This window comes from Cylas formicarius, unplaced genomic scaffold (genome assembly GCF_029955315.1).
Source record: "Cylas formicarius isolate icCylForm1 unplaced genomic scaffold, icCylForm1.1 PGA_scaffold_2__14_contigs__length_35257938, whole genome shotgun sequence".
Taxonomy (NCBI): domain Eukaryota; kingdom Metazoa; phylum Arthropoda; class Insecta; order Coleoptera; family Brentidae; genus Cylas; species Cylas formicarius.
This window is the reverse complement of record NW_026844319.1, coordinates 15,882,549-15,895,159: the sequence shown is the minus strand read 5'-3', so window position 1 is coordinate 15,895,159 and position 12,611 is coordinate 15,882,549. Positions and strand designations below refer to the sequence as shown.

Genomic DNA, 12,611 nt, shown 5'->3' with positions numbered 1-12,611 from the left:
GAGCTTTAGCATGTCTGATGAGGAAATTTAAAATTAAAATTTAAGTTTGTCTTTATTCATCAAAAATAAAGCAAACTAAACGATTACAATCGTTCTCGATTCAGTTTAAATTTGGCGCCATGATCGGAACTAGTCGACACTTTCTGACTGGTGAGCACCGTTAGAATATCAATCTTTAATTATTTAGATAAAGCGTGTTTTTTGATACTTAGATTGGAGCCGCAATTATTTTTTAAATGTCGAGCGCATCCCTTTACAGCAACGAGTATCTCTAGCGGGAGGTGGGGGGCAATTAAGATCACTCAGTTCTATCTCCAACAATAATTGTCGTAAAAACTTAGGGTGACAAAATTATGACTAACGATGATGGCGGTGTTTAAGTGTCAATCTTATTATGATTAAACAACTATTTATTTTTGGTGGCTTTATTTGTAAAAACAGTACTTTTTGTTAGATGTTATTCGGTTAATGTTTTTCATTATTGCAATATATTGTATTTTATTGTTATTGGGAATTTAAATTTAATGTTGGCGTTTTAACAGAAAATTTATATATATTTCACGAATATTAATTGTTAATAATGGTAGAATAGCTTTTGCCTGGTAGTAGGTAACCTTAAAATATTCCCAAAGATTGCAACATTTTTTTTTAATTTGTTTTACTGATTTTATGGGTTAGGAAAAAGATATTGGAATACGGTTTTCATTAGCATGTTAAACCCTTATTTAATATTTTGTACAATTTTTTTGAAAAAATAAATTTTATTTATAGTGATCATCTAGCGGCGAAACAAGCAATCTAAATCAATCTGCTCAGGGCAGCGTTGATAGATCAAAATGAGCCCTTTCAATACTGCAAGTTTGACAAAATGCATTCACCCAATCTGGTCATTGTCATGTATTTTCGAACACCGGCCATCACCTCCCCCTTAAGAGATAAGCCAAAACCATTTAACAAAAAAAAAACCCGAATTCATCCTTCTATCCGTCCATTTGTACCTTTAGTAATATGAGATTATGTTCCAAAAAAGTACGATTGAAAATTTTCTCTTGGCCCCAAGTTTTTACTACAATTACTTTCGAGATGTTCGATATTTTGAATGGAATTTACAGTTATACAAGAAATAGACTCTAATCGAAGACATTTTCGCAAGAAAAAACAAAAACCACAGACCATCACTTCCAGTGGTGTTGCCAATAAATGCAAAGGTAATAAATATAAAAAGTTCTACGTCAGAATTGTTAACCAAAAAAATAAACTAACTGAAAAATCTTTGAGTTTTATATTTAGAAAACATATAAGATAATTATTTCTGATGGAGATGGTTACGCAAATAAGCCTGTGGTGTTAGAGTATAATGTTTTTATGTAACTAAAATTTGCATAAAAGGAAATTATGAGAGACATATTGTATACCTCCTTTCGCCGTGATGAGTTTCTGGCCTCAAGAAAAAAAGATTTATTATTATTTTATGACTATATTTATATTATTATTTATTATTTTTATTCTGACATTACGTCATTTTTTCACAGAATACATAATGAATTCTTCATAAATTCCTACAATATCCACCCAAAGAAAACTGAAAACGTTTGCACCAACGCAAGAAGTTACGAGTAGGTAATTATTGGAGTAAGTGGGGGGGTTAATTTGGACGCTGAAAAGAAATAAAAGTTCACACTCAATCGTTCCGCCTCTAGTTTTCATGCTGCCAATTCAACTTGGCTCAATGACGCCACCGCCTTCATTAACTAACTCAAATATTTACCCGATAAATATGCCACGTATGCGCACTCGCATACAACATTCAAGTTAGAACAAGCGTAAGCGCATTTGGCGTTCATTAACGAGAACAGCAACTGTAAAACCCAATTATTCTCCACTGATACTTAAGGCGGTCCTTACGTGCAAACTGACATAGCAACTTTGTTTGTTGTTAAATTATATAAACCAATTGGATTGGCTGTTTCTATGAACTCAAACTTTCAAGATCAAAGTTTATTTTTTTGACGTTTTTACTTATACTATCCTTGTTCGTGGCTATTCCTGTCTTTTTTGTTTTGAAATAATTTGTAACCTAAACTATCATCACTCAAAATCGAAATATTTAAATTCTGGTTAGACAGTAAACCGAATTACTTACAATTTCATAGGCGACAACAATATAGCACTATCACAAAATCACAAAATTAATAATTATCTCTAATAACCTATACCTTTGATTTTACATTAAAAGACAATATTAACAAAGTTCAATAGGCCAAAGAGTCAATTATTGTACATAGTTTTGTGACAGCCACGTAACATTATTTTTACAAAAATTATGTTACAGTAGGTGTTAACTAAATTATATTGATTATTTGGTATTTAATCCGGTTAATTAAAAACTGTACATGACATGACAAGAATACTAAAAACTGATAACGAAAAAAACTGTTTAATGTTATAGATAAAAAAATTAAAAACTGTCATCGTCACTTATAAAATCCGAACACTCCTCGTCTTCTAAGTTGTGGAAGAATAATCATCCGTATTACTTCGACATCCAATACTCGTTCTTGATCCCACCCGTCCCTTATTAATATTTCTGTCTGTTCCGGATGTTCCAGTACTCGTAGGTAATATGAATCAACGCATCTTGTCAAACTATTTCAACTTGATCGGATTTAAGACCTACATCTTTCTCGTAATAACATAATTTAAACTGGCACACAACACAATATTTCATCTAAGGCATATATTGAAAGGAGTTTTTTTTATAATTTGATTATATGTTTACATAGCTTACTTTAAAATTACGGAATTTTTTCCACTAACATTCAACTGCAAATTTTGAGAAACAATTGCATCACTTCTAGGCAAATTTTCTCCCCTACCATCCTCATTTTTTTCGGCTACAAAATTAAGAGGACAACATCTTCTCTGGGTGAGATGTAAGTTCTGTTGACACTTGGAGGTGCAATATGTAGCGTTTACAATATCGCCCAATGTCTCTAAGCTACAAAGAACAGGTTCGGAATAGTTTGCACGTAAGGTACCGTATGAAATTGAGTTGCTGTTTACATAAGAAGCTAGCTTTTAAAAGCTAATATTTAAGGCGGCCTTTTTAGTTTCAAATTCTTTCGTACATAAGCAGTGACCCCTTTTTCCCACCACCGAATAGAAAGACAAAGACATCGGCGTACTTAACATTCGATAAAAGAAACGAGGAAAAAAAAGTAACCCTACATATAAATTGCGGTTTGGCTTAATGCGACCGTTTCGGGCTATCAAACAAATTTCCCGTCGAAACATTAATTCTAATACTTTGACAATTCCCTCCCGGACTGGGATAAACTTACTGGAATTTTGTTTCGGTACATAAGGAGACAGCAGCCTTGTCCGTTTCTTTTCGTATCCCTTCTGAGTTATGTCGCCTGCAACAAAAAAAACTCCAATTACTAAAATGAGATTTTTTTTCGTGAAGAAGAAATGTATCTTTGAAATACTCGGTTTATTATTTTTGATATAAACCGACATGTTCAGGACTCAAAACATGTCTATCAGTGGTCGTTTTTACGTCAATCTTAGATGGTTATTAGGTTGCACGAGAAATGAAACATCACTTAAAGAAATGATTGCGTGGCTGTGAATTTCGCAGACGATGGCAGTAACGTCTTCTCTGTAAACATCTGAAAGCAAAAATAAATACAAATCTTGATAAACTTTTCAAAACACCCAACAAAACAATGAACTTCTACATTCTAAATTGGAAAAACCGCTGTGACAATGTATCTTCAGGCTTAGGAGGCATCTTTGCTTGCTAGGCATTGGAGACGACCCGGAGTGCAGGTGGTGCATGGAGGGGAGTATCATCTGCTCACCGAGTGCCCTGCTTTGACCTGGGCAAGATTGGGAGTCTTCGGAACGGCCCTGATCGATCTGGACTCAGTGCACGGTATTGGGCTAAAGGAATTGCTGACCTTCTATAGGAGGGGCGGCATTCTGGACGTCTGGGGGCACAACGGGCCCATCTGGTGGCCTAAGTGCTTGGACGCCCGCGAGGGCCAATACCAATACCAATGTATTTTCAAAAATCAGCTCATCCTGTTTTCCTTTACGAAATTTAAGACAAATTTTAACAATAAAGCAAGCAATAGCATGTCTCCTGAGATGTTTGCTTCTGGTGGTCTTTCTTCGTAGAAAAAAGAATCATGTAGATCTCATTCGCTGGTTTTTTATTCTAGAACTTATTATTCACATTTTTTCGACGTCTTCCGATTCCCAATCGCCAGTGATCTCCCTGTTAATGTCGTCATTCCAACCCCTTCCCTGGCCGCTCTCTATTCTTTATTCTTTGTACCACCCTAGTTTTTTGTTGTTGATTTTGCATTGTTTCCCTGCCGTTCTTCTCCAGAACTCTGTTGCCACCAGCATTCTCATGGGTCTTTCTTTCAGCTTACATGTAAAAATGCTTTTTATGATAGTGTTATAAATTAGCTGTTTGTTTCGTCTTGTAATTTTTTGCCTGCCTTGGGAATTCTTGTCGTTGTTGGATTTAATGTTGTACAGGGCGGCCCGTTTAAGAGGGGCTTATCTCGAAACCTATGGAGGTAACAAAAAAAGATTAAATACAAAAGGTGTTTCTATTAAAATGACCTTTATTTTTTTTATTTTCCTAATGGTGACTTTTTTATATACAGGGAGGTAAAACAAAGTTATATTTTTTAAATATAACATCCTACATTTGATTGCATTTTTGGATAGTCCTTTCAAAGACAAATTTAACGATATATATGAGTATGCACCGTTTCGAACTTATTAGCGATGATCTTCAGAATTCGGGTTATGTTTAAACCATCATAGTGGATTGCTTTTTGATTTTTTAAACTTTTTTCCATCTATTTTTTAAAAAATAATGCTTTTCTTTAGGCAAAGATTAAATTTAAAATATTATCTTCGCAAAATGATACTTTTTCTATTGTATTAAATGAGACATCCTGTATATTATTGGATTTTCGAATAGTCACTATAATAGCAATTTCAATTATATAACATAGTACGTGTCTCTGACTTACCGTTTTGGCTTAATTGACAGATAAAATTAAAAACTGGGTATAAGATTTAAATGATTAAGATATGAAACTAGGAATTAGTTCCTTATCAACTTGTTCACAACCGTTTTTGGGGCATTGTTAAGAAGTCATATTAAAAACAGAATATTAAGCTTTGCACAATGCCGCCAATTCTATTTCTACATTTAAATTTTTACGTGAAATGATTACAAAAAATTAACACTACTAATGCATATTACAAGTATAATTAATTAAATAATTTTTTCAATATATCCGCCGTTTTGAAGAATACAAGTAGTATTTCTAAATTGTATATGGAATTTGAGATGTAATTCGATTCATTCAGATACTTCACTTCCAAAACTGTTGACGGCTTATCTTTGTAAACCATATCTTTCTATGTGCCCCATAAAAAAAAGTCCATCGGAGTCAAATCTGGACTTCTCACTGGCCAGGAGATGGTTCCGATTTGGCAAATCCACTCTCTGAAATTTTCATTTCAGGAGCGAATTTCGTTCATTAATAAGTTTAAATACCGTACGGATGCTAAATTGTGTTGGTAAAATAGGGGTCCTAAAATTCTAGACCTCCAGATTGCGCACCATACTTTCACAGTTCTTCGCCCTTGCTTTAAAAACACATTTTTTATTTTCTGAATTTCAATAATGAGTATTTTTTTTTAAATAACACGGCAAACGTTGTAAATATTGATTCATCAAAATCAAAATTCGTGTGTTAAGTTAAAATCTGCTTGTTGTAGTGTTTCTACTGGTATGAAATTGTTGTGGTTATTCGAAAATCCAATAATATACAGAAGGTCTCATTTAAGAAATATGAGAAAAGTATCATTTTGCGAAATGTGACAACACCGCGTATTGTAAGAAAATATTTTAAATTTGATTATTGCCTAAAGAAAAGCATTATTTTTGTAAAAATAATAGATGGAACAAACTTTAAAAAGTTAATAACCAATCCAGCAATGATGGTTTAAACATAACCTGAATTCTGAAGATGATCGTTAAAAAGTTCGAAATGCCGTTGAAAGGACTATCCAAAAATGCAATAAAATGTAGGGTGTTATATTTAAAAAAATTTAACTTTGTTTTACCACCCTGTATATCAAAGAATGACGATTAGGAAAATGAAAAAAAGGTCATTTTAATAGAAACAACTTTTGTATTTAATTTTTTTTGTAACCCCTGTAGGTTTCGAGATAAGGTATAGGTCCCTTTTAAACGGACCACCCTGTACATGTATTTTTTCAGATATTTATAAGTTGAGCACGAGCACGATGATGATCTGTTCGTCTCCAAAAAGAGGTTTTGATACACATCGCTAACATACACGTGTACTCCATTTTTGATTTGTTCACCTCCAATCCATATTTCTTATACTCTTCGACGAGCTTTCGGGTCATATGCTCTATGCTGCCGTAATATAGCGGACGCAATCCTCTTAATAGTCTAGACTGTGGACAGAAGTCCCCTGACCCAATGAGAATAAAAGTTCTGAACCTTTTGCCTACTGAAATAAAAAACCAAGAGACGCCTAAGAGTTTTAAAATCAAACTAAGGTTTCTAATAAACGGCTGTTCTAATTTGTCTAAAGTATCGTTTGTTTAAATAAAATGTTGTTCGTCTGCTTTTATATCTTATTAGTTACGTGGTGTATATTATCGTTATTGTTATTCTCCTCGTTTCTTTGACTTTTTTCTATACATCGTAATGTCGATGGAAATAAAAATAATTCTATTTCGATATGCCTCGAGAAATGCGTGAGGAGTTTGAACTTTATTTCATCTACGGGGGCTACATATACGCTTTCCCGGAGAATGTCGACGTAACCACCATTGCATTTTAATTATTAGGAATATGCGTGGTTGTTTCATGTGGGGGCGGGAGGTACAAACCGGGCACCGTAATGTAGCCCCGGTGTAACAACAATAATCTGCGCGAGACGTTTATGAGAATTGATTGTGCTCGATGCGGAATTTCTCCCCCATATCCCTTAATTTATCGCGATGTCGTTTCGCGCGGCGATATTCAATATCGTAATTTACTGGGGTGTTGTACATCGAAAATAATCCCGCCGACTGTTCAATCGCTGTCGAAAGAAGAGTCAAAGCACACACAAGACCGAGGGTCGTAATCGATGATACTTTTCTACTATCGATATATGTTCTCGACGTCCGCGTATCAAGTAGAATGTATCGAATTTAATTTCGAAATGATCCCGAAAAAAATCGCCCGTATCGTCGGATTTTGGAGTGTTTGAATGAAAGGAATTCAGTAGCGTGCCACCAATAACTACAGCTCCATTTTCTGAATTTTAACAATGTGTTAACATGAATCAATGTGTTACCTTATAGAATAATAAGCAAGGTGTCCCGAAATTAGTGGGACAAACCCTAGTTATCCATATAAACATATGTCGCAAAACACCCCCGACCCCTCTGTGGCGCCCCATGCCCTAAAAGGAATGAATGGTTTTATATCAATATTTCCGGAAGAGGTTGAGAGAATATTTTGAAATTTTTGCTTTTTAGTAAGTTTCGCATGCTTTAAAAGTCAAGTTTTGGTCAGGAGTGTAACACAAGTATCAAAAACTGCAATAACATTCTGGTGGGTTGACTTTTAGACTTTTTTCTTATAAATTTAGAAAAACACACAGTATTTAACTTAACCTTACCTTATTCATGTAAAATCTAAAAGCAGCTTTTGAAATCTCTCTCTCTCTCTCTTTGCTTGCATTCTATAATATTAAGTTCTTTAGGTTCACATTTTCAAAATTTCTTTGCAAATATCTATTTTTTTCTTTCCGAACTGCCTTCGTTTTGTAGTTCCTAATAAGTTTATAGTAATTATAACGAATTCTTTATTTCTTTTTTTTATGTTTTGTTTCTTAGTTTTTGTAATAGTTTTATATTATCAGTTACCCAAGGCCCCTACTTAACGCAGTCATTCTGTAAAACTTTTCGTAGAACTACGTAAGTCATTGAAAACTGAGATTTTCTCTAATACTTGAATAAAGGACATTGAAGGTCTTTTTAAACCTCTTCTAGATTAAACTTTTTATTGCCTTTGCAGTGGACTGACGAATTTATAGATTTAAATATACTACAAAATTTTGGACAATATCCAAATCAAAAACATCAGTATTTCAGTCTTCCACCTTCCATATGATATCGAAAAGTGACCGTTATGTTTGTGACTCGCATTGTTTGTGTTATGCGTACTACTTGGACAGTTATCGAAGGCGCAGAAAGGAACCCTTATTGCCCGATATAATGTATTAAGAATAATTTTAAATAATTAGAATAGACAATTCGAAATAAACCTTTATTTCTTTAGACATTTTATGACATTATATAGAACGTGAATGGAGCGAATCTCTATGGTCCTAAACTTAAAACAGAACACCATAGAACAACAACATACTTTTAAATAATTAGAATAGACACTTCGAAATAAACTTTTATTTCTTTAGACGGGAACATCATATGACATTACATAGAACGTGAATGGCGTGAATCTCTATGGTCCTACCCTTAAAACAGAATGGACTGCGATTGCGAACGTGTTGAACAGTTGAGCTTACAAAACCGAAGAGAAAACGTTCAGTGACACATGCGCTACAAACCCAACACGTGGGTTTTAGTAGCGGCATTATCTTATGTTAGGTGCGGTAGCGAAGCGATCTGCATTGACAGAATTTGGTTTTGAAAGTGGTGAATTTGATTAAGATGTATTGGACAGTGATGGTGAGTATAAATTTCCAGCAAAATCAAAATATTTTATTTGTTGTTATTTATATTATTAGAATTTTTCAATAAAAAAATTTTTAGGGTCCCAACAGGAAAATTTTCTCGAAAACCCTTAGAGTTTTCGCAGATCCCATCGAGGTATGTGTTTTTTCAAAGAAACGGTAATCTTTTTTAAACGCAAATTACACTCACATGAAATAGATTTGCAATTTTAAGTTATTTGCGGAATGCATTTTCACTGAGCGGAAGAAATATTGGATAGGAAATGGAGAAAACTGAAAAAAAACTACACAGGCATCAAAGACAATATACGGAAAACTGGGAGGGGTAGAATTTACTGGGAATATTATCACCAGTTTGATGAAAACATGGGGAGGACAAAACAGTTAACCTCCCTAACCTAATAACGTCGACAGCAACTCCTGTTATAAGGAAAAAAAGCCACTTGCAAACAAATTTCAACATTTTTTGGAATAATTAAAAAAATTAAAGGCTTATAACATGTTTTCATTTTAAGAGTTCCAAGACCAAGAGCTCAAAGATTGGAATGTTTTATCTACGAACAAGGCTGACAAATGTTCAGGAAGCTTGAGTATAAGAAATTAAAAGGTCAAAACGACATTGAGAGAAGTAAGAAAATTCAGGAGGAAAGGAACACTAATTATGTAAATTACAAAAAAAGAGCCATAATTCAAAAATATATTTTATTTGTTATAAAAGTATATTTGCTATTTGGTTTCTTTTCTCATTTCCAATCGCATCTGCAATATCTACTTCCAGGTGTGGTAGCTCCTCTTCTAGCAACCCATTTACACATGCCTCGCTGCTCCGAAACATGCTAGATGCGAAAAATTCTAAAATAGATCTCCTACAATAATATTACAAATGCAGGCCTCGAAAATATTCTAAGAATAAGTTCCCATCATAACGGTTTTTAATCATTTCGTAATACTTCTCATATTAGATATTGGATACCTACCACCTTCATTATCCTCAAATATTCGAATTGGTTCTGTTAATTCCCAAGCCATTTGACCAACCGCATTTATATTTATATTATCCTCCGTCATTTCGTTTTGAATTAAAATGTCCATAACGTCCGTTTCTACTGATTTCTGATGTGGTAGGTCCTTTAGTACAAAGATGTTTCCTCTTTATTAACACTTGTTCAGTCAGCAGCACTACACACAAACACCTTCGAAAAAATCTAATTCTCAAAATCAACAACACCCAAACAAAAATAAGAAACCACAACCTCTACATCGGAAGCGCTGAATACGACCGTTGTTTAGAAAAATGCACTACACCCGCGACGAATTAACCCAGCACGCCACTGCGACGTTTCGAGAAAGAATTTATGCCTCCCCGATTCCAGCCTAACGCTTCATCGTCCTGCTTCGCAAAATGAACGATTATCCCGACGTTTAGCATTAACGCATGTTGGTATGAATTATTAAGGTACGCGGAATCCAACCGAAATCATTTATCAGAAACCGGACTGGACCGTATTTGACGTGAATTCGTCCGAATTTCGACGGCACCGTTTCCTAATTTATTAATGCGAGCGACGAAAGCCGAACGAACTGGCGGCTGCACAGAAGTTGATTCGCTAGACACTTACTTAGATGAAATTAGTCCCTTCACTCCATTGAACAATTAAAAAGCATTGCATTGGATCCATAAGATATTCTGGTTAGTTTCGACGTAGAATCCATCTTTACTAAAGTTCCTATTCCTGAAATTCGTAACATCATTTCAGATATATTAAAATTATAATTGTCAAATTTTTGAACAAACGCCGGGAACAGCTATGGACTTTCCATTATCACCAGTCATCGCGAATATATTTACGGAAGCCTTTGAAAAAAAACTCCCGATACCTTCCATCTAAAACCAAAATTATGGAAACGCTAAGTCGATGAACTTTCGTTATTTGGCCTCATCGTCAAAAATCCCTAGCAGATCTTCTTAGACATTTAAACTCTATATACCTTAACATACATTTTACTATTGAATTAGAAACTAATAATCATCGGTTATCAACAGTCTAGTTTACAGAGCCGTACAACTATCAGAGCCCGAGCCACTGAATACCGAATTAAAACACCTTCTCTCTAATACATAGCCACATTAAAGATATTAAGCGTTCCATAACAAAACACCCTTCACCACAACTTTTCAATAGCAATGGGCCTGAAAGCAACCTCACATTTGCCACTCTTGTCTTTCCTTACATTCAAAATATCACTGACCATTGAAGAATTCTAAACTAATATAACGTCAAAGCCAGATTTACCATCTGTCGAAAATTCTCTCAATATCTTCGATCCGTCTAGGACAAAATTCCATGTGAGATGCCAGGAGCAGGAGCATTCCATGCATATGCGGCAAAGAATGTATTGGAGAGACAGGACGAAAAATATCAACTAGGCTCAAAGAACACGAAAAAGCCTTAAGCCTAAGGCAAATAAGCAGTTGCCGAATACAATCACGAAACCGGACATAAAATTTTATTCGATAAAACCAAAATGATGTTTAGCTCCGCCCGCCTCAAACAATATATAAGTAGTGAAATAGCAAAGCTCTGAAGAAGCCAACAGGATGATTGGCGAAACGTTAGCAAGTTCGACTCAACAACAACTGACGCAGGAGGAATCCAAAAGTTTTTGAAATAGTTATTACGGTAGCCTATGGAAGTTTCTTTGTAAAATTAAAAGTTCTAATCTCGTTGATGTAATGCTCAGCTTTAAAACTGAGTCATGCACGCTTTGTTAACCGACGTTCATTTTCAAATATTTAATTTAACAGTCAGTATAATAATATACAAACAATAGTGTTTATTCAATAAAATAAAATAAAAACAACACTTGGAAATAAACGAAAAATCCACTCAGCGAAAACTACTTTTCACAATCAATAACATTTGTTCCAAGCGTGGGCTGACAATGTCCATGAGATGACAATAAAAACAAGTTTCTTACTTTTTGTTTTCCTTTATTTTCCAACATAGTCACCAGGCGACCTAATAGATTTTCATAAAGATCCTTGTTATACAGGGTGTTCCGAAATTGGTGCTCCAAACTGCAACAGAATATTCTATATCCAAAACAAACCCTAGCTTTGAGGGGTACAGGTAGCATTGGGGCTGGTCAATTTGTAGTGGTCAAGTGTAGAATGTTATCTATCATTATTTAATGATAATATGTTTGTGATGTTCAATTTATCCATAACCCTCTTCAAGAAATACCAGAATGTGATAGTAAACGATTCGGGGAATCCCAAGAAAAATATCCTTTCCATTTAGTTCTCAGAACGACACGACGGCGTTGTAACGCACAATATAAATAAATAAATATAAATTTAATTGTATTTTTAAAATTATTTCGGTCATTTGACTGGCCAATTGACAAAAGAAAATTACCGCTCAATTCCATAACGCTAAGTACAGGTAACAAAAACTTCAATAACTTTGACTTTTAGACTTTTTTCTCAGAAATTCGGAAAAGTTGTGTTTTGTTTTCGAGGAAAGTCAATTTCAAAAATGCATTGTTTCACATGCCATCTCATATATCCACCAAACATTGATAAGTAGACCTTGAAATAGAATAAGATTGTCATTTTGTTGTCAGTTTCATATTTACGATGTTTTTTTGTTCACGCGAGCTGCTGTACGGGAGTAGGAAAGACGGTTTCCACAAAATACAACAACTATATCGGAGAGTATTTTCTGACATACATATTTATACAGAAATTTAATATAATTTCGGAACACTCTATATAACTTTCAATAATCC

At 34.4% G+C, this 12,611-nt stretch overlaps 1 protein-coding gene across 15 annotated transcripts in view; it reads right to left on the bottom strand.

Annotated features, from left to right (window-relative positions):
- The window catches only part of LOC132698775 (disco-interacting protein 2), a 236,299-nt gene that overhangs the window by 55,273 nt on the left and 168,415 nt on the right, over positions 1–12,611 (bottom strand). For all 15 annotated transcript variants that reach the window (XM_060665018.1, XM_060665020.1, XM_060665019.1 and 12 more), the window contains one exon: positions 3,342–3,416. In XM_060665018.1, the coding sequence (XP_060521001.1) occupies positions 3,342–3,416 (75 nt within the window). The remainder of the gene's footprint in view (positions 1–3,341; positions 3,417–12,611) is intronic.